This window comes from Podarcis melisellensis (assembly GCF_964234715.1).
Source record: "Podarcis melisellensis genome assembly, chromosome: 11".
Lineage (NCBI taxonomy): Eukaryota > Metazoa > Chordata > Lepidosauria > Squamata > Lacertidae > Podarcis > Podarcis melisellensis.
The window spans coordinates 33,635,863-33,657,296 of NC_138543.1; the positions used below are offsets into that span (position 1 = coordinate 33,635,863).

General features: G+C 39.4%; 1 protein-coding gene across 2 annotated transcripts in view; it reads left to right on the forward strand.

Annotated features, from left to right (window-relative positions):
• Nucleotides 1–20,626, forward strand: part of TNPO1 (transportin 1) — a 32,847-nt gene extending 12,221 nt beyond the window's left edge. The window contains exons 8-25 of one of the 2 annotated variants that reach the window (XM_081929356.1): nucleotides 896–1,018; nucleotides 2,971–3,089; nucleotides 3,523–3,583; nucleotides 4,115–4,283; nucleotides 5,264–5,416; nucleotides 5,753–5,978; nucleotides 6,808–6,979; nucleotides 7,782–7,868; nucleotides 8,777–8,884; nucleotides 9,078–9,236; nucleotides 9,322–9,409; nucleotides 9,943–10,041; nucleotides 10,206–10,301; nucleotides 12,944–13,019; nucleotides 13,826–13,925; nucleotides 16,009–16,083; nucleotides 16,626–16,768; nucleotides 19,052–20,626. In XM_081929356.1, coding sequence (XP_081785482.1) covers nucleotides 896–1,018; nucleotides 2,971–3,089; nucleotides 3,523–3,583; nucleotides 4,115–4,283; nucleotides 5,264–5,416; nucleotides 5,753–5,978; nucleotides 6,808–6,979; nucleotides 7,782–7,868; nucleotides 8,777–8,884; nucleotides 9,078–9,236; nucleotides 9,322–9,409; nucleotides 9,943–10,041; nucleotides 10,206–10,301; nucleotides 12,944–13,019; nucleotides 13,826–13,925; nucleotides 16,009–16,083; nucleotides 16,626–16,733 — 2,019 coding nt within the window. In that variant the 3' untranslated portion in view covers nucleotides 16,734–16,768; nucleotides 19,052–20,626. Of the gene's footprint in view, nucleotides 1–895; nucleotides 1,019–2,970; nucleotides 3,090–3,522; nucleotides 3,584–4,114; nucleotides 4,284–5,263; nucleotides 5,417–5,752; nucleotides 5,979–6,807; nucleotides 6,980–7,781; nucleotides 7,869–8,776; nucleotides 8,885–9,077; nucleotides 9,237–9,321; nucleotides 9,410–9,942; nucleotides 10,042–10,205; nucleotides 10,302–12,943; nucleotides 13,020–13,825; nucleotides 13,926–16,008; nucleotides 16,084–16,625; nucleotides 16,769–19,051 lie in introns of those variants that run through there. The other variant, XR_014172656.1, reaches the window with a different exon arrangement.
• The last annotated feature ends 808 nt before the right edge of the window (nucleotides 20,627–21,434 follow it).

Below are 21,434 nucleotides of genomic sequence, written 5' to 3' on the forward strand. Positions count from 1 at the left end.
CAGAGCCTAGAACTCTGAACAATAGCTGCTTTTAGGTTCTGTATTACATATACAGCAGGGGTTGGGGACCATTTTGGCCTGGCAGGCCACACTGTCAGGTAGCTGTGTGCAACCTGGTATGCTTCCCATATTCCCTTCCCTTGGGAAAGGCCAGTGGGCTTACCTGGTGAGGAGGAGGGCTGATGGCTACAATTTTGGGGTAGCCACGAACTGTGGATCCTTCCTTGTGAAGAGCTACAGTAGTAATTAAGTGGAAACTTAAAAATGGTCCCTGCAGATATCAAAGCTGGTAGAATTCCCACTATAACAATTGTTTCATAAGTGTCTCTCCCCCCCCCCCCCGCCCAGCCAAAAGGCTCTTAGAATCAGAAATTTTATGGCTATGCAATGGATGCAATCCATTGGTGTCTGTTAATAAGTGGAATTGACTTCTCTGTGCACAACAGAACTTTCCTTCTGTCTCCTCTCCCTGCTTGCCCCCTCCCCTAAATCAGTGCTGGAGGGTTGAGGGGGGCATGGGAGGTGTTATGCAAGCAGAAGTGTGTTCATGCAACATTGGATTTCACCTAATAGCTTTTGGCTTGAGGAAACACAACAGACCCGCAGTCCCCAATATGAGCAAATCCAGTAAAAATGTCTATTTCTGTTGACAGATGCTTTTTCCCCAATGAAGTTAATCTTTTTATCTTTATAACACAGTAAAAAAAACTGCTGGAGCTCTGAAGTAAATCTGCTAGTAAGGCAAAATAATAATTCTAAAAAATTAATATTTAGATCCACTTCTTTCCTTCCAAATAAGGGGATTACTAAAAACGAAACGACATATTTTAAACCTCATAGGTGCTGTAAACCATTTAGTTTGCTCCTATTCACAATACCTTTCCCCCTTCAACAGAATCTGTTTGCGTTGGCGGGCGATGAGGAGCCTGAAGTACGTAAAAATGTGTGTCGGGCTCTAGTGATGCTACTGGAAGTTCGAATGGACCGCTTACTTCCTCACATGATTAGTATTGTTGAGGTAACTTTTTTGAATTTTCATTAAATACAAATGAATACATAATAGCAGTTTTTTGTGTGTGTGTAGAAGGAGAGGGAGAAGTAAATGTTCACATATGTTCAGACATACATGTGTGTGCCAAATGTAAAAGGAAAGCCATACTACTTAAATTCGCTGAGTGATTTTTCTGCATATGTGGGGTTATTTTTTTATTTAATTTGTATACCACCCTACACCCAGAGGTTTCAGGGCAGTTCACGGGGAAAAAAAACAAAATATAAAACCACAAAATATATAATCAAAATAAAAACAACCACCCAATAATGCCCCCAACCCATCATTTTAAAAGGGCATAGGATGTCAATCAAATCAACCAAAGCTTAAAAGGGAACGTTTTTGCCTGGTGCCTAAAAGTGTATTATGAAGGCGCCAGGCGAACTTCCCTGGGGAGAGCATTCCATAGACAGGGAGCCACTGCAGAGAAGGCCTGTTCTCGTGTTGCCACCCTCTGGACCTCTTGAGAAGGCACACGAAGGAGGGCCTCAGAAGATGAGGAAAGAGGCGGTCCTTAATGTATTGCAGTCCTGAGCCATTTAAGGCTTTATAGGTCAAAACCAGCACTTTGAATTGGGCCTGGAAACTAATTGGTAGCCAATGCAGTCGGACTAGGATCGGTGTAATATGCTCAAACCATCTTGCTCTGGTGAGCAACATGGCTGCTAAATTCTGCACTAGCTGACGTTTCTGAACCATCTCACAGGCAGCCCTGTATATAGCGCATTGCAGTAATCTAGCCTTGAGGGTTTTTGTACTAGATTAAATATGTATTGGCTGCCATTGCAAGTCAAATACACTGTTGAGGATTGTTCTAAATGTTCTGTTTTATATTTGTGATCTGTTTCTCCATTTGCCATATTCTGTGTGAAGTGTGGATACCTAAACACATTTTGTGAATTTCCTGATTCAGAATGGCTCAACTGCGATCTGCAAGGTTTTACAAACTCCCTTGCCTGCCCCAGCATCATCTCTGACTGTTGGACATTGGACATCAGCTTGAGTTGATGAAAGCTGGAATCTAGCAACATTTAGCGGGCCATGAGTTAGCCACCCTTAATCTTCCATCCATATCCTTAGCAGGGCATTAGAGCAAGTGCTGGTTCTCACATGCAAATGTCTGCATATTTTCTAAGTGTGATCTTTGCAGTGTATAGGACATACCTGTCAACTTTTCCCTTTTCTTGCGAGGAATCCTATTTGGAATAAGGGAATTTCCCTTAAAAAAAGGGAAAAGTTGACAGCTATGGTATAGGATCACATCGAGAAACCTCATTATGAACTGCTCTGTATATTGATACAGTTTGCAGTGATTAGCAAACATTCCTAAAATCATGGGAATACCTTTTTTGGACACTGGGAGTGGCATGGAGAAAATTATTTAGTTATTCATAAGATTTTAATGCCCCTTAAGGGTTTCCTTCTGTCTTTCTCATACATGTGACCAGTCCCAAGTAAAGAATGCACTTTCTCAGACTTGGAAATGTCAGCACTAGGTAGCTGCCAAGCAAAACAGTTTGTAAAACTGTGGTACTACATATTTTCAAATTAACACTACATCTACAGTGTTTACTGGTTTAAATGATAATGCAGGAAACATGCAAATCTAGGGGAAGCGGAATAATCTAGGAACACACTCTCTGTCATTCTCACACTCACACTACCAACTACCAATGGTTAGCTGTTTGTGAAATATGAGCTTGAGCAAAAAAATATTATCATAAAGGGTCAGTCAGTGCAATGGGAAAGAAATGAATTAACTGTGGTGTTCATGCTTAGCTGGTACTTTCAGTTAAAAAAACAACTTTTGTAAGCAACCCCATTGGTGGTGGATTGCTACATTAAACTCTTTTTAATTAGATCACAGTTACAAAGAAACTGACACCTGTGCCATTTTATTTCCTTGGCTTTGTGTGTAGTATATGCTACAAAGGACTCAGGACCAAGATGAAAATGTGGCTTTGGAGGCTTGTGAGTTTTGGCTGACTTTGGCTGAACAGCCAATTTGTAAAGATGTTCTGTGTCGGCATCTTACCAAGTAAGTTGATCCTACGCCCGCCCCCCTCCATAATTTTATAGATTCAGAATTTTTTTGCATCATGCTTTCAATGTCTTTTTTTAAAAAAAAGGATTTTGGGAACAGAGGCAAGAATCCACGTGTAAAACGTATACATTCTTTTGCATTGATGGTAGCATAGTTGAGAGTGATCATCGGTATACCTTGGTGGTGTTTCAGTGTGTGCAAGGAAGATAACTGGCACACCTTTTTAATACTGGGGATGTATGCAAGGCTGCTGAAATCTTATGCTTTCAAGTGGGGTTGAAGGGGGGTGTCCCTGTAAGTGCTAGAGGCTAAGAAGCCACAGATGCCTCAATGAATGCTTCCTGGATACCTCCAGATTTTATTGGAGGCAAAGGAAATTGTACAGCTGCAAACCAGCTGATATTCAAGAAATGTCCTTTCTCTTTAGGTTGATACCTGTGTTAGTAAATGGCATGAAATACTCAGAGATAGATATAATTCTCCTGAAGGTAAGTGTGATTTCCCCCCTCATTTGTTGAAGATGCGCCACTGTCCCTTATATTAGATACTCTTACAACGTTTGCCTTTAACATGCGCAATATATGCAGCAACATACGCAACATTCAACAACTCTCAATTATTTGTAGACTCTGACCGCTTTGTTGCAACACTGCTGGTTTCTGCAGCCTTCCCACTTGTTGGTTCATGGGCTATGAAGGGAAGACTCAGTGCACTGAGTTAAACAATGGGATTGCGGGCAGGGTGGCTATGAAGCTAAAATATAAGGCAAGCTGTATTTTCCAGAGTAAGATAAGTTTTTGGAAATACGCCAGTTTGCGCTTATATGTTGTAAACTCAGAAGTCCACCTTCATCTTGTGAATAGATTTAAATCACACTTTTACTTTACCCCAGTGCCCAGAGGTTTAGGGCATGTAACATAATGTTGAAGTCTCAGCTCTGCACTGATAATACAAAAACGAATACACTGACATTACTTCAGCATGTATAGGCTCTTTGCCATTTTGGTTTCTGATTATAGGGAGATGTTGAAGAAGATGAAGCTATCCCAGATAGTGAGCAAGACATAAGGCCCCGCTTTCACCGTTCACGGACGGTAGCACAGCAGCATGAGGAAGATGGCATTGAAGAGGAGGAAGAGGAAGAGGATGAGCTGGATGACGATGATACTATTTCTGACTGGAATTTAAGTAAGGCCATATAAAATACTGTGCAGTCGTAGATTTGAAATGGACTCTGCAAGTCATCGAGTCCAACTCCCTGCAGCGCAGGAGTCTTTTGCCCAATGTGAGACTCAAACCCACGACCCTGTGATTAAGAGTCTACCAATTGTCCTTATTTTATTGTTCAGCAATTGTTCACCTATTCAGCAATTGTTCTGAAGTTATAATGTCAACTTTGTAAAAATTCCCTTCACTTGGTTTTTTAAAAGTCCTCTGGATTATGTTCTGTACAGTGGTACCTCAGGTTACATACGCTTCAGGTTACATATGCTTCAGGTTACAGACTCCGCTAACCCAGAAATAGTTCTTCAGGTTAAGAACTTTGCTTCAGGATGAGAACAGAAATCGTGCTCTGGCGGCACGGCGGCAGCAGGAGCCCCCATTAGCTGAAGTGGTGCTTCAGGTTAAGAACAGTTTCAGGTTAAGTATGGACCTCCGGAACGAATTAAGTACTTAACCAGAGGTACCACTGTACTTGTAATTTATCAGTCACAGAGCACAAGTTGAATATTTTCTTCTGGATTTTTGCAACTGTTGCAGCTTTTCGATAAAAGGGGTGAAAACCATTTATGAAGTACAAACCCTATTGAAATTAATGGGGGTTTGAGGGCCTTTTTAGGAAATCATGCTCACAGTTGAGCAAATAAAACTTTTCAAGCTTTTCAAAAAGTTCTGTTACCTAATACATGTCTTGAGTGTTACTCAGATGTGATTCAATAAAAGCATTCAAAACATGTTGCACATCTTGTGAATTGCCTTCATGAATTCTGTAATGAAAACTAATTGAGCAGTTAAACCTCCTGATAATATGCATGGAATGATTTTGTTTTGATTATTCTATAAAGCTTTTGTGGCCTACAATTAATAGGAACGTAGCATTGAGTTGAAATTTTATGACTAGAATGTGTCTCAGGTGTATTAAATGTGTTTTTGTGTATCTATTTTAGGGAAGTGTTCAGCTGCTGCTCTTGATGTCCTTGCCAATGTATTCCGCGATGAATTGCTGCCACACATTTTGCCCCTTCTAAAAGAACTGCTTTTTCATCCAGAGTGGGTTGTGAAAGAATCAGGCATCCTAGTACTAGGAGCAATTGCTGAAGGTTAGTCAGTACTTTCAAGGACAGGCTATATTCCGTGCCAGCCCCTAGCTATGCTCTCCCCCCTCAAGCAGGCTTTCTGCTTGTTGTGATCTCTGTCTCTTCCTGCCCCAAACGCCACCTGTTGTTAGTTGCCTCTGCCCTCTTGTTTTCTTTCCTTGTTGTTCTCTCCACCATCCCCAGTGGGCAACAGCCACCACTTGTGTTTGCTAAAATACGTTGCCTCCTGGAAGTTTGTTAATATTATGGATTGTTTATTTCATGCTGGCTTCACTCCTTTGTGTGTGTATGGAGGGCAGATTCTGCTAGGCATGTCTAATTTGTAACCTATTTTTACAGGTTGTATGCAGGGTATGATTCCATATCTTCCCGAGCTAATCCCTCACCTTATTCAGTGCCTCTCTGATAAAAAGGCTCTTGTGCGCTCCATTACTTGCTGGACTCTTAGCCGCTATGCACACTGGGTAGTCAGTCAACCCCCAGACACGTACTTGAAGCCATTAATGACTGAGTTGCTAAAGCGCATCCTGGATAGCAACAAGAGAGTACAAGAAGCTGCCTGCAGGTAGGTCAGAGTCATAAAAGCATTGCCAGTGGTCCTCAAAGAACAGGGTGGAGATGTGAAACCCTTTTTCATTGTGCTGTAATATTCTGTTTGATCTTGAACAGCTTTTCATTAGTCTAGACAAACATCTTATTTTTGAAGTTGTCTTAGGAGTTTCTCTTCTGTTCTAAATGCCCTTGTTTGTTGTAGCTGCTTTTATTTAATTTTTTTGTGGGAATGATAACATTTGTCACTGATTCTCACTTTGCACAGAACATGAATGCTGTGTATTGTCAAGTCAGCAAGTTCTGTTCTAGGTATTATTTTAATAATTTAATCCAGAAGCACATTCAAATAACCCATCACACCCACTAGCACTTTTGGATTTCCGTACCTTTGGAGCCTAGCTTTTACTTGGAAACTTGGGGCCTTTTGAAAACCCTTCAGGTTTATGGCTTTGTTTTATTTATTAAAATAATTTACCACCCTCTCTTCATTGTTCACACAATCCCAAAGCAAGAAACAATTTTGAAATGCAATAGAACACTATTTCACTTAAATACAATTTAATGTGAAACCAGACAAAATATGACTACCTTGGCCAAGTACTTTAATCAGATACTTGGGTGATGAGCAAAATCTTTACTTCAGTTTAAGGTAGGGTTTCTCCATCTTCAGAGGTGTTATGACCTGTGAAAATAAATGCAAAGCCAACTTCCAGTGCATCTTACCAGAATGGTTCTTTCCCCCCCACCCCGTGTGACCTTTTGAAAAAAGCTGTGAAAGTTTGTCTCAAAGAGAGGAGTGCATTCTCTAATTCTGCATACTAAATTTTTCTTTTGCTTCTTAGTGCCTTTGCTACTCTAGAAGAGGAGGCTTGTACAGAACTTGTTCCTTATCTCGCTTATATACTTGATACTCTGGTCTTCGCATTTAGTAAATACCAGCATAAGAATCTGCTCATTCTTTACGATGCCATAGGAACTTTAGCAGATTCTGTAGGCCATCATCTAAACAAACCAGTAAGTATTGTTATCCTTTCATTCAGATTAAACTGGTAATTTTGTTCACCTCTTAATTAGTCCTACATTCTAGAGGCTTATTTCCTTACTTTGGTGTGTTGCAAGCGGGAATATTTCAACACACTCCATTGTCTTAAGTACCAAGCAATTTGCCCCATCATCCTTTAACAAAATTTCAACATATCTTTCACTGGCCTGACTATTGCTTCCTTTCTGTTTGTTATGAAATATTATGAAATCTGTGGTGCTATCTTCATCAAATTGGAGAACTGTGCTAAAACTAACAAAGTGAATTTCTGTAGGAACAAATGTAAGGTTCTACACTTTGGTGGGAAGAACCAGCTTCACTAATATAAGATGGGGGACACCTGGATTACCACGTGAAATGAATCTGGGGACCGTAATAGACGACATTTCGCCTTGCTCAGACAATACCTGGAGTACTGTGTCCAGTTCTGGGCACAACAAATTATGGAAGATATTGACAAGCTGGAACTTGTGCACTTTCTCCTTGCAACATTCCTGTCATGTAGGTTAGACTGAGAGCTAGTGATTACCCAGTGATCTTTCTTATGGAGTGAGATTTGAATCTGGGAGTCTCCAGACCATGTATGACACTCCTTTTTGGGAGTTTGTGGTTGTCAGTTGGTAAGGTAAACATTTGGAGATTATTTCTCCATAATTTTGATACTACTGGATTTTTTGAAAAATGGTGTCACATGTTTGAAGTGGAAACAACGTTGGATTTAATGGAATTTACAATGGCTTACTTAAATGTGTCATTTTATTTCATTGTCTTTAGGAATATATTCAGATGCTTATGCCTCCATTAATCCAGAAATGGAACATGTTGAAGGATGAAGATAAAGATCTTTTCCCTTTATTAGAGGTAATTGATTGATTATTTAATTTCTTTAATGCTTAATATATTAAAATATCTCTTAAGCAGAGTACAAAAAAGAAGCAACAGACAACTTAAACAAAATATTACAAAAATACACAGTTATATATAAAAATGTTTCACACACACACACTCATTTTCCTTCTGGCGCTCTCAGCCTCTGGGTTCCTGCCGAGGGTCCAAGCAAACTCTCAGCTCACCCGCAAAAGTCTCACAATGGAAAGAGCTCCTGGAAACAGCAGACATCACTCTAGTCTCTCACTCTAGACTTGTTTTTTAGGGGCAGGCCCAAGGTGGGTGCTACTCCCTCAAGCTCCCCCACAGCTGTGTTCTATTCAGCTGCACTCTCCACACCCAGTTCCAGATAGAGCAGGTTTGTTGAGTTTTGCAGGGAGTCCAGAAGAGGGGGAAAGGGCTCTCCTCCACTCACTGCTCTTTCTTCACCCTCTGTCCTCTCCTCCTCCAGCTGCTCACTAATAGTTTTGCAGTTTTCCTTGATACACACACGCAAGGGAAGCTTCTCCTGGGAGATTAATTCTATGCCTATTTACAATTCTACACCCTTTATTTAGGAATAAACCCCATTCCGACTTGGTGGGATTATTGACTATATGTGTATCAGAATGCATTGAGCTCATTAGGGTATATTTTGAGGGAAGGACACATAGGGTTGAGCTGTAGGAATTAATGATGTTGGTAATTCCATGGGTCTTGGCATGGCCAAAGCTAGAACTCTGGCCACACTGTTATGAAGTTCCTTAATCCTGCAGTTCATGTACTTCAAAAAGTTGGCCTTTCTAAAAGAAATTGTTTGTAGCAAACATGCATGCCCGCAATTGAAAGCTCATATCAGTTGAATATCCCTGATACTCACTACTTTTTCTTCCACATTTCAGTGCCTATCTTCGGTTGCCACTGCCTTGCAATCTGGCTTCCTTCCATACTGTGAACCTGTGTACCAGCGCTGTGTAAATCTGGTACAGAAGACTCTTGCACAAGCCATGGTATTTTTCTGTTGTTGGCCTTTAGAGGATGGGGAGAATTATCTTCAGTTGCCTTTTAAGTGAAGCTTGTTTTCTGGAGAGATTTGTAATATTATTTCACCAACTGAAAATAATGTTAATAGCAAAAATGGTTCATTGTATGTCACGTAATTAAGCCTTTTAAGCAGTGTCCAACTGTGTGTTTTTATTATAGTTGCACAATGCTCAGCCAGACCAGTACGAAGCTCCAGATAACGACTTCATGATTGTGGCTCTTGATTTACTTAGTGGTTTAGCTGAAGGACTCGGTGGCAACATTGAACAGCTAGTGGCTCGGAGCAATATCCTGACACTCATGTACCAGTGCATGCAGGTGAGGCAAATAATCCCCTTCTCCTGCCTCACTTTTGAAATAGAATGCTTAAAAACACAAACTTACTTCTGTTTCTCTCTTTTAGGATAAAATGCCCGAGGTACGACAGAGTTCTTTTGCCTTGCTGGGCGATCTGACAAAGGCATGTTTTCAACATGTGAAGCCATGCATTGGTATGTGACTTAGCAAGGCAAATTCTTCAAATATGGAGTCTTGTCCATGCATGGCATCATTGTGACTAGAAATGCTCTTTCTATGTGTAAAGGGAAATTTTGAAAGTTTTGTTTTTTTCCTAACAGGTTTATGGTACAAAAGAGAATATATTATTGCCATCTAAGTTTGATGTAGAACTTTTCCTCCAGGACCTTGTTTCTGGCTAGGCAGTGCCTAGTAAACACATGCTTACTTTATAGCAGAAGATCCTGTTCAAAATGTTGGAAATGTCTAAAGCTGCTTTTTTTGTTTCATTGAACACTTGTGGTTATATCTGCATCCCACACAAATTGGTAGCTGAGGTCCCTTGCTTGCAGTGGAATTGAATTTAACCTTATTGGGCTGTACCAGGAGTTTCTTATGCCTAGGAAGAGTTTCTGGCTAAGAAAAAGTGATTGTCCTTCACATGGGTTTTCTGCTGAAGTTACAGGAAACTGAACATTTGTGTGAAGTTGTGGGAGAGTTTTAACAGTGTGGCTTGTGTTCTTTTCAGCTGACTTCATGCCAATTTTAGGAACCAACCTTAACCCAGAGTTCATTTCTGTCTGTAACAATGCCACGTGGGCAATTGGAGAAATTTCTATCCAGATGGGTAAGGTTTGCTTCTTTAAAGTTATAGTTTGGATTTTGCATGGTATAGATTAAATTTTTTACCAGCTGTAAATTCTGGTGTTCAGTTGCACTTATGTACCTGTTATGAAAGCATATGTTCAGGTTTTTAACGAACTGTTTTATGTGTTTTTTCTTTCTTTCTAGGTATAGAGATGCAGCCTTATATTCCTATGGTCTTGCACCAGCTTGTAGAAATCATTAACAGACCCAACACACCAAAGACTTTGTTAGAAAACACAGGTACCCTACAACTGAACTCTTTGCAGTGAATGAAGTTATGCAGGTGTCTGTTTGTAAGCCAGACTATTCAGAGAGTCGTAGGCAAACTGCATCAGTTTTAAAGCAAAAGCAACTCAGTTTGGATGGTGTTGCAAACCTCAGCCTTGTAATTAAGTGTCAAATTAAACAGATTTAATTTTCAATTAGCAGATGCTATTGATTAAGGACTTAAACGTAGCATAGAATTTGACATCCTTTTTTTAATAAATTGTATGTGTGTTCTGTGCACATAGCTAATTTACAGAAGCCTTCTAACTATAGCTGGCAAGAGGATGCAAGCAAACTGCTATTAAAAAAGAGTAGCTGACTATCATATATTATCTATATCTTGCTAACTTGTTACATAGTTTATTAAATATAGCATGCTCTTAAATGGAGACCTTAGAAATTGCAGATTGGTTGAAGATTAAAAGACCCTTTAAAATTGAGTTTGAGGCTTGTTCTGTGCTAGTAGAAAGCATGTTCTGTGTGTGTTTCTTTTTTTCTTTTTTAAAAGAGCTTTTCATTTTCTGAAAAATGGTAATTGTCATCTCTGACTATCTCTGTCTGCACTGTAATCTGATACCAGTGATACTAAGCCTATGAATGCAGATTTATAGTTACAGTCTGAAGTGAAAATGAATGGTTACCAGAATTTCAGTCTAGACATTGATAACTTGGCCATTGCCTTCACGGCTGTGGGTGGGAGTCAGGTTATATTCTGTGCATGTTTGTTAAATATCTAGCAATGAGTGCAAAGACTGTAACTGTATATTTTATGTTAAACTGGAAGATAAGCTACATGGTAATTTGGCACATTATGTATTGCACTATTCACAGTACGTTTGCAAACACATGATGTGTCTTGTGGAACAACTCTTTTAGATCAAAGAAGTCTCCTGGCAGTAACTGGGAGTGACACCTATACATTTTCTTTATGGTCATTGGTACATTACCTGTAGTGCTTGCTTTTTACACAGTGCAGAAGTTAAGAGACATTTGATCCCTCACCATAACTTCTAAATATTAGTTGTAAATACCCAAAAGGCTGATACTACAGATAAATGTTGAATGTGTTGTACTTTAGGTTTGTTGTGGGATATTCTGGTCTATACTGTAGGATGTTGTCATTCTTGAAATCTCAATGCAGATCTACCATCGATCTACCAAAACTAGCACCTTTTAACATTATAGTGCTTTTCCTAATTGACTTCTTATGTTGAATGGCTGCTTAAGAAATGAACAAAAATAAATTCCACTCTGTATTCTCAACCAGTACATCATTTCCATTATTCTCTAAATAATGGGAATATAATTCTAATGGGAATTGAATGAGTGTTGCGGCAAAATCATACAGAAAACCTTGTAGCTCATAGCATTGGAAGTGATCTCAAAGGTCATGTAGGTCAGTCCCTTGCTGACACAGGAAATCCACTACTATAACATCCCTAGTTAATGGTAGGATAGGAATTGTTAATATTAGAGGCTGATTCATGTCTAGCACAATAAATAATTGGAAAACAAAGCCAAAAATTTTCTTTTAGCCGTATTAATTGTGATTCCATTTTATAGTATTGGTATATCCTACACCAAATCTCATAGTGAAAAGAGCATCATCTGCTTTATTGCATGTGTTCATGAGATTGTTCACAAATGCCTGTTCTGGAGTGTTGCACAATGTCTTTTAAGCATAGGCTTCTCTGCTTCATATGAATCTGCTGGATTTTAGTATTCATGTAGTTTGCTTCAAATAATCCTTAAACATACCCACACTCTCCCTTTTCTGAAGAATTACTCTGCGAGTTGAGAGAACACCATTAAAGCCACACAGGGTCACCGTCCAAGCAGCCTCTTCACATGAACGGCCAGGTGCCTGACAGATCAGTTCACGCTGAACAGATCCCTTCATATTTATGCAGGATCTTTGACCCCAGAGATTAATTCTGGCAATTGTTGAATCGTTAGATAATAAAATTAAAAGCTGCCTTATCTTGTAATGAAAAGCTAATACAGATACAACCCCTGATTCCTGCTGAATTTAGCTTTTATCTTTAAAAGAATTCTTTGAGCGTTATGAATAGAATTCTGTTTCTCCCCCCACCCCCACCACCCGGAAAATCATAAATTTCAAAAGTTTGTGTTACTTTGATTTTAAAATTAAGACCTGCCATTTAAATTTTAATTATAAATAGTATTCTTTCAAGGAAGCCAAGTAGCTGTGGGTTTTTAACCCTGAGAGATGGGCTAGCAACTCAGTGTAATGAATAACAGTGACTTGTTACTAAAGGTGACTCAAAATACCTTCTGATTAAATAGCGTTGTCACGGTTTGAACCATATTATTTAGACTGAGCATTTGGATTTTAATTTGTGCTTTTGGTGTTCTCTCATTCGCTTAATTCCTTTCCCCCTCCTCCAAATAGTATGCCACATTTGCTACCCCTTATTTTTAGGGGTGGTAATGAACAGCACTGGTGAAATCTTATGTTATTATCATACACAGGTTCTGTTGGTTTCTGTTTCTGAGTTATTTGTTGTTTTTTCTTTATTTTTCTCCTTCCCCCCTCATTTGCTCATGTCTTGGTTGGCGTTTGGTGGTGTATAACCGTGATTGCGTTACCTTAGCAATAACAATTGGTCGTCTTGGTTACGTTTGTCCTCAAGAGGTGGCCCCCATGCTACAGCAGTTTATAAGACCCTGGTGTGTATTATTCAATCTTTTTTTTATTCATTTTTTCTTCACTTTCTTCTTTCTTTCTTTCTTCCTTTCTTTCTTTCCTCTCTCTATCTCACTTCTAGATATACTTTTCAGTTGGTTACAAAAATCACTATTCTTAATCATTGCCAACCATGTGACTAATCTTGTCCTATCAGGTTTGTGAGTTTTTTTAGCAGTACCGTCATGTATATATTTCATGTTGTGGCTAACAACTAATTAATGCATGGGATAAGATTGTCACATGCTTGATGTGTTAAAGCTTGATTATTAAAAGCATTTTTTAAAATCCACCAGTATGATTATGTGCATGCGAATAGCATAAAACGTTAAAACATCGCATTACATTACTTCAAACTCATTTGCGATTTGACTTGCTGTCTGAAATATATGTTTATAAACTTGTACCAAAATAGCTTGCTTGCTGCTGTAAACAAGTGAGAGATGTTCTGTTCCTGGTATTTGATAGACTTCATACTGTGGCAGTATATGCTGCTATTAGCAATGAAAGCTAATAATGATACAATGCAGAAAATAGATAGAGGTATTTAATGGAATATAGGTCACTTGTGCACTACAAGAAAGAATTTGAAATTGGCTGATCTGGCATCTATAAAATTCTATGGGTTTCAAATCAGGTTGAAAGTGTACAAAGTAGGGGTACAAAGTAAGAAACCTGACATGTGCTGCATAGTCCTTAAGCTTCATTGGGACACTTATTCCATCAAATACAATACCAGCTAAAGTTGGATGCAGAGATTAATCTAACCCTTTGTTCTTTGTTTTAATAGGTGCACCTCTCTCAGAAACATAAGGGATAATGAAGAAAAAGATTCAGCATTCCGTGGAATTTGTACCATGATCACTGTCAATCCAAGTGGAGTAGTCCAAGTAAGTCTTGTCTTGGTCTTGATTGGCTTAGATGAACACATTGCCCCATTGGCTGCAGATAAGAATTGAGGTGGTGGTGTGTTTTTCAAGGAAAAAATCAAGACACATACTGCCCAAAGTACTGTAGCAACAATGCTGGGAGACATTAAAAAGTGAGGATCAGAGATTGGTAGGACCTTTTAAGCCAGACGTGTGGTCAAAAATTTGATCCTCTGCCCCATGTTACATCATCTTATTTAGATACCAGATTTAAACTCTGCATATGCGATGAAACCAATGGTGTTCACACACAAGCTGAAGGGGCTTCTCCTTCCACAGTGGGACTTCACCTTCCTTTCCTCCCCACTGCAGTAACTTGCACACACCCAAAATCTGTTTTAAGGACTGGGAGACTATCCAGAACAAATTTTGAAGGAGGCAAAGTGGTGGTCCTATCGCATGAGCAGAACTGCACTCACGTAGTGTTGGATCAAACCAATAATGATTCTCCAAAATGCCTCAGGAAGCTCCCCCTCTTAATTCCGTTACTCATGGTAGCCACTTTTGAGATTGCTGTATTTTGGAAAAATAAGAAACTGCCCAAAGTACTTTCATAGAGTGGATAAGATCTCCATTCAGTTGAAAATTATGTCATATCCTAGATAAGCAGATAGTATTCTTGGCTCTGCATAAATGTTTTGCAAAAATTAATTTCTGGAATTCTGCTCTGTCTTTATTTTATTGAGGTATTGTTTGGCCGACATGTATTCAAATCCCTTTTTGAATAACAGTTCTTAGATTATTGGCAGACTAGAATACCTGGCAGACTAGAATACCTGTAAGCAAGAACTAGATAGTGTGACTGTCAGCACCTTTATTTCTATCACTTTGTTGCCACATACATACATACATGTTCGTCCCAGTTGGCTTCAAATAACATCAAGTGTTGGTCTGTTTCACTGTGGATTGGTCACTGCAAAATATATTGTTAATGGCTTGGTCTGAGTATATACTATTTCAAATACCAGAATTGAAAATGGGCACTTCAAAATGTTAGTGTGATTTAGTGATATGATGATGTGTTGTTTTCTCTTTAGAATGATGAGTAAAACTCAAGAAAGCTGGGGTTGTAGTATTTAAAATCTTATGTTTTGCATTCTTCAGACCAGCTTCTAATAGGAATAAATTTGATGCAGAAGGTAGAACTTCAGGAAACCTTTTTTGGGAGGTCAAAATATCCCCCCCACCCCCACAACAGCTGCTTTTTAAGAAGTGGTGGAAACAGTGGAAGTTCAAATTGTGAAACTCCTGCTTCCTCCTCCAGTGGGGTCAAACTAGATGCTAAGTTCAGTTCTAAAAACATTTATTGCTTACCTATTCTTTTACCATCAGTGGGTCTTGCTTCCAGACCAAGTGCTACAAAGAGGAACCCTGCACATTTCTCACAGTTGATCATTTTAACCTTCTTAACTAACTCCATTCTCCTGACCCAAGCCCCTGCATGTGTTTCACAATTCACATGAAGTTCTTGGAGTTCCTGTCTGGAGCCCAGCCACCCATTTGAATGCTTATGCAGATCACAGATTTGTTATTGAAATCATTGCTGCTGTTCCCTATAAAAAGTATACAGGAGAAGGAATTTGACATAGGTGCAAAAGGCTTCAGAATTTTTATTGTATATAATAAAATGTTTGATGGAGAAACTATAAAATGTGGATCTAGGCCTCATCTGCACTATACTTTTAAAGCAGTATCATACCACTTTAAAGTCATGACTTCCTCCAAATAATCATCAAAACTAGTTTGTTACGGGTTCTGAGAGTTGTAAGGAGGCTCCTGGTCCCCTCACAGAGTTAAAATTCTCTGAGTGGTTAAACAGGGAATTTCTGAGGAAACTGGGAATTGTAGTTCTCAGCACTCTTCACAAACTGCAGTTCCCAGGATTCTGTGGGAGGGAAGCCAGGGCGATTTAAATGGTATAATAGCACTTTAAATGTATAGTGCCGATAGGTCCCTAGAATTTAATTACATTGATATTTCTGTGCAGAATCTGTCCATTTATAAGTACTCATCTCTAATTTGCACATTTTGAAAACATTTGCAGGACTTTATATTTTTTTGTGATGCTGTTGCATCATGGATTAGCCCAAAAGATGATCTTCGAGACATGTTCTGTAAGGTAATGAGTTATTTCACATTTTTGGTTTCATGGGGCAGTATTATTAGAACATGTGAAGTTAGAGTGTACTTAAAGTGGCACAAAAAGAAGGTAGCCTACTCTGGTGTTCTGAAAAATTGCTCTACAGTATTTCTATCTGAGCATTCATAGTTAGTGGTGAACTCATTATGATGTCCAACAGCCTGATAACTCCTTCCAGAAACTAAGAATTGTTAATGCACACAGTTGCATCGCTACCCCCCCCCTTGATCTTTTCTAAGTAAAACAGCTGAAGAATGGAATGTGTGTGCAAGAAGAGATGAATATATGCCTAGAATCTAGGGCTTTTTGATGGAAGGAAGATAGTAAATCACATAAATTTGTGGCACAAATAGAACTCATTTTTTAAAAAACAAGTTTTGGATCTAGTATGTGACTTTTTGCAAACACTGTAACCATTATTAATGTGCATCTAGTTTTTCTGTTATCAGATGGTCACTCTTCTAAGGCTTTTAATTCAGTTGCTCTTTGAAGAAAACATTTAACTTTCTGCTCCCCTTTAGATCCTTCATGGATTTAAAAATCAAGTTGGAGATGAAAATTGGAGGCGTTTCTCTGACCAGTTTCCTGTTCCCTTAAAAGAACGCCTTGCAGCTTACTATGGAGTTTAACCTAAAGTATTCAAGCTGCAGTACCATAATGAGGGGTAAGCTGGGTTGACTTTCAAAGCTCCTCCCTTTTTCCAGTGCATGAACTGTTCTGTATTGTGTATGTCGACTGGTGGATAAGCTGAAGTTTTAACCTCCCTCAAATAACCACAACTCTTCCCCTATTTAGCAACAGCTGATGGAGGAGGCTCATTTAGTAGATTTTGTTTGTTTATTTACTCCAGGGCTGGGAACCTTTTTGGCCCCACTTATCAGAATGGCGTTGCTCATCTGCCTTCCAAACACCCAAGTGTTGCTGTCAGTTTCTGAGAGGGAGAGGTGGGGAGCTCAGCATAGTGTGGTCACAACAGGGCAGCTAATCTTGACAACCCTACTGCCTCAATGAGTCACCTGCACCTTGCCTCTCTCTGTAATTGGCAGCGATGGCTGGTGAAGGCAAGTGAGAATTGCTGTACTGCCCCACCAATCACTACTACTTGCAGGTCAAATTGGACACATCACCTAGCATTGCAAATGATTTGGTGCTTTGAAGTCCCAAAGTCAGCACTTCCAAGTGCAGCCAAATGGAGCAGGTGCAGGTCCCTTCAGCACCTATAGCAAACAAGATTGGCTACCCCAAGTTCTCAGCTGATGCACAGGTGTACAATCTTCTTTTATACAAAGTTTCAGAAGCTCCCAAGAACCAGCCGGTTGGTGAGCACTTCGGAAGGTGTGCAAGGGGCTTTGCAGGCACTGCCGATCACCATGCCTGCAAAGCCCCTTTTGGCCGAGCCCCCACCCTTGCCTGCTCCACATTGATGTCAGATGCAGGGTAGGTGAGCATGGCTTGACCAAAATAGCCTCATGGGTCAAATGCGGAAGACTGGTAGGCCAAATCTGGCTTGTGGGTTGGAGGTTCCCCGGTTAATTCCTTCTCATGGAAACATGCCAAAGGCCATAAACTGCTGCAGTAGCATTCTCTTTATTCAACTAAGCCTATAGCTAGCTTCTCTTCTGCAAGCTTTTTTCGTTGACTTCACATTTTTTAAAATTACCTTATGTGTGGGTACAAAGCAGCCTTCATTTATAAAGTGTAAGAGTTGCAGAGATGAAACTGCCAACCATTAATGGTCATTACTTGTCCTCTTCCATGGTCTCTTCTGAAGGGTTACTGATTCTTCCTGCAAAGTCCCACTTCATGGAAGAGAAGCCACACCCCTCATTTACTCCTTGGAGAAATTGGGGTGGAGATCAAGGCTTTTGCAGGAAGGACAGGGACTGTTGCCAAGTGAGGAAGGGTTGTTTGCCGCAAGCAAGGAAATAAATTTATGGCATCTTCACATACAATCATTGATAGCAGGGTGACCGTTTGTCCGTATCGCATGGAATTTGCCCCCTGTCTGTTGGCAGGGGCTGAAATAGAGGGAAATATATCTGATACCTTAATTCTAGTAGTTCTGCATATAGCTTTATAACTATCCTGCTAGAAGTTTTGTCAGTTGCTTGTCTGGGATAAACATCACAATGGTATGAGCTTTCAGTAAAACATCATAGGTGATGTTTTTAACCCAGAATGATTTAAAGTATGTAGAAGAATCTACTTCAGGAGCATAGAACCATAGAGTTGGAAGGTATCCCCCCCTGAGGGTCATCTAGTCCAGCTTCCTTCAATATAGGAATCTCAACTACAGCATTCATGGTGGATGGCCATCCAGCCTCGGCATGGTTTCTCTGCTGAGATTTCTTTCGTTAATTCAGCTGGCTTTGGAGTAGAAAGAGGAGAGTACCACCTGCGAAAACTGCTTGTCTTTTGCTAATAAAAAGAAAGTTGAAGGCAAGGAAATGGAACATCACTCTAAATATATTAGTACTGCTGTGACTTTCTCTTGGAGGTTCACATTGGGGAAGGGCCATAGCTTAGTGCAGGCTTCCTCAACCTTGGCCCTCCGGATGTTTTGGCCTACAACTCCCATGATCCCTAGCTAGCAGGACCAGTGGTCAGGGATTATGGGAATTGTAGTCTCAAAACATCTGGAGGGCCAAGGTTGAGGAAGGCTGGCTTAGTGTATGCAGAAGGTCCCAAATTCAATCCTCAGCATCTCCAGATGTTTGGGAATGGCCCTTGGCTGAAACGCTTGTGAATGGCTGTCAGTTGGTGTAGGCAGTACTGAGTTGGATAGACCCTGAAGGTTTGTCTCTGCATAAGGCAGCTTCTTATGTTTTTAACTTAATCACTTTGCATTTTTGACTATGTATTCAGATCGTGGTGTATTTGGTGATAACATTATTTTAAAACACTTGCTTTCCGAACACTAAATCTGTGACTTGCTTGCTTCTTTCAGGTCCTTCAGTCTGGAAGACTGGGAGGGAGCCTCGACACCCAGGGAAAAAAATGTTACCCTTTACTGGGGGGAAGGGTAAACCAGTAGGGAATACAGTACAATCCCAAGCCTACTGGGAGGGGCGGGAGGGAGGTGTTGCCGTCACTGTATTAAGCCGATGTTGGGAAATGTTTTAACATCTGGAGCTTTTGTGGGTGGAAGTCTGTCTCCTGTTACAACTCTGCACTGGATGTGAAGAAGCTCAATATATATATATAAATATATATTTACAACAGCACATTCTGCAATATTATGGGGAACTGTACCAAAATGAAAACTATAAATTTGAACCATAGAGATATGTAAAGAGGAAATACACTGTGTGGACACGATAAAGGAAACCGAAGGGTAGCGATTGCAGAGAGCAAAAGGTGTGTCGTAATAAGGGGTTTCTGCATTGTTTCATCTTGATGGGATTCCTAGGTGTTGCATGTTAATGAAGAACTAAACAAATGAAGTTAGTACAGTTAAAATAAAGCTTGCTGCCTGTATTAGGAGCAGGCACTTGCAGCGTACAAATTTAAATAACCCCATAATAAAGTAATAAAGGTTAACTTGAACAAAATGAAGCAACCTGCAAGATGCCAAATGAGTCACTCCTTTTCAGTTTTTTGGGTGGGGGGAGGGGCATTAGAGAAGAAAGGTGAACCTTTTTTAAAAAAAAACATTGAAACTTCAAAGGGTAGTGGATATGATTTGATGGTTGTACTTCATTAGATTTAATTTCTAGAGTAAGGCATAATTCTTAATGTGCCGTTTAAGGTTCAGGCATGCATTTTGGATCATAGTGGTCAAGCGTATTTTTAGTGGGAAAGTAGCATGCTTGCATCAAAGGGTGAGAGTGGTATACATTTACTTATGTTGCGCCAGTTTTGTGTTGCAGTTTACCAATTCAGTATAGCCCTGCGTTTAAAATTCCTTTATGATTCTGTGGATTTTATTTTTTCTTAGGAATATAGGTATAAAATACTGTAGTGACAATTAGGCCTCAAAATATCTTTTTAGGATCTGTTAGGATTAAGATTGATATTGTATTGTGTAACCTGCACAATGTGGAAAGCTGATATAGCTGTGCAAAGTATTGCCTCTGTGCTGTCAGTGTAATGTGCTTTCTGCATGGTTATACTAGTGATTTTTATCAAACCTAAAAAAGACTTAACATGGTAAGACCTGTTTAAAGGCTACATAAATGTTAGTTGGCACGTAAAGACAATGGTAGAAAACTGATAACATGATTGCTACATTTCAGTGTTTATTCCCACCCAACGTATTACCTTTCTATAATTTTCTCCTCCGCAAAGTATGATCTTAAGAGATGCATAATTTGGTGGATGTAAAGCAGGGTATCTACACTGTATTGGCGCATGTTGGTGGCCCTTTGTATCCTAGAGAGGACACAATGGTGCAAGTTAAAAGCTACAGAGTGAAAGTTGGTTTGGATCCTCTTCATTTCATTTGTTTTTAGCTTTTCTGTTTCCCCACCCCCTCTACTCACTTGTATTCCTGTGAATAAATCCTTGTTAAGTTAACCCTTTACTTTTCTTTCCATGTGTATTTTCTTACGTACTGTGAATGTGAAAACCTAACTGGTACACTTGATCTTCTGTTACTATTAAAAAAAAATGGAAGTTGTGATTAATTTAGATTGCATAAAGAATATCCCATGATGATAAAGGAAAAATGGAGAGACAATAACTCTGCTGGTCAGAGGCAAAAGCCACACGTTTCCATTTTCCCTTAAGTGCTGCAAAATTAATCTGTGCAAAAAAGAAAAAGAAAAAAAGCCATAACAGCCGCCTTACATTTTTGCTTCTCATCTTTGCATTGCAAAAACAACTACTGGAAAACTGTTTTTGCAGGGTCTGACTTTGCATGATTTGGTTCTTATAAAGGTTGTTGGATGATTTAGCCATTGCACTGACGTTCAATCTTGTGTGAGTGAATTAAAGAAATCTGGCTTCAAATTTTTGTTTGATGCATGGTAGCATGCATAAATCTTACACATTCCTCTTTTTTTTCTCTTTACAAATTTGAGTGGATTAAACATGCTTGAAAATGACCTTTTTAATACATGTCCTATATGAAAGCCTATGAAGAATGGAATTAATGCTACTAGGTCTTGAAATCTACTGGAATAAAGCTGCATGTGGTGATCTACTTTAAAATTAACTTGCTGTGTCAGTAGCTACAACTTTTCTTTTGGATGAAAACTGTAGTTGTAGCTTTTCCAATCATCAATTCCTAAGAAAGGAAATCTGAAAATTTATTTAGGGTGAAACTTGCCTTAGACAAGGGTTTGCATTAATCTTTCTGAAGACAGCATTAGCCCAAAATTTCTATATGG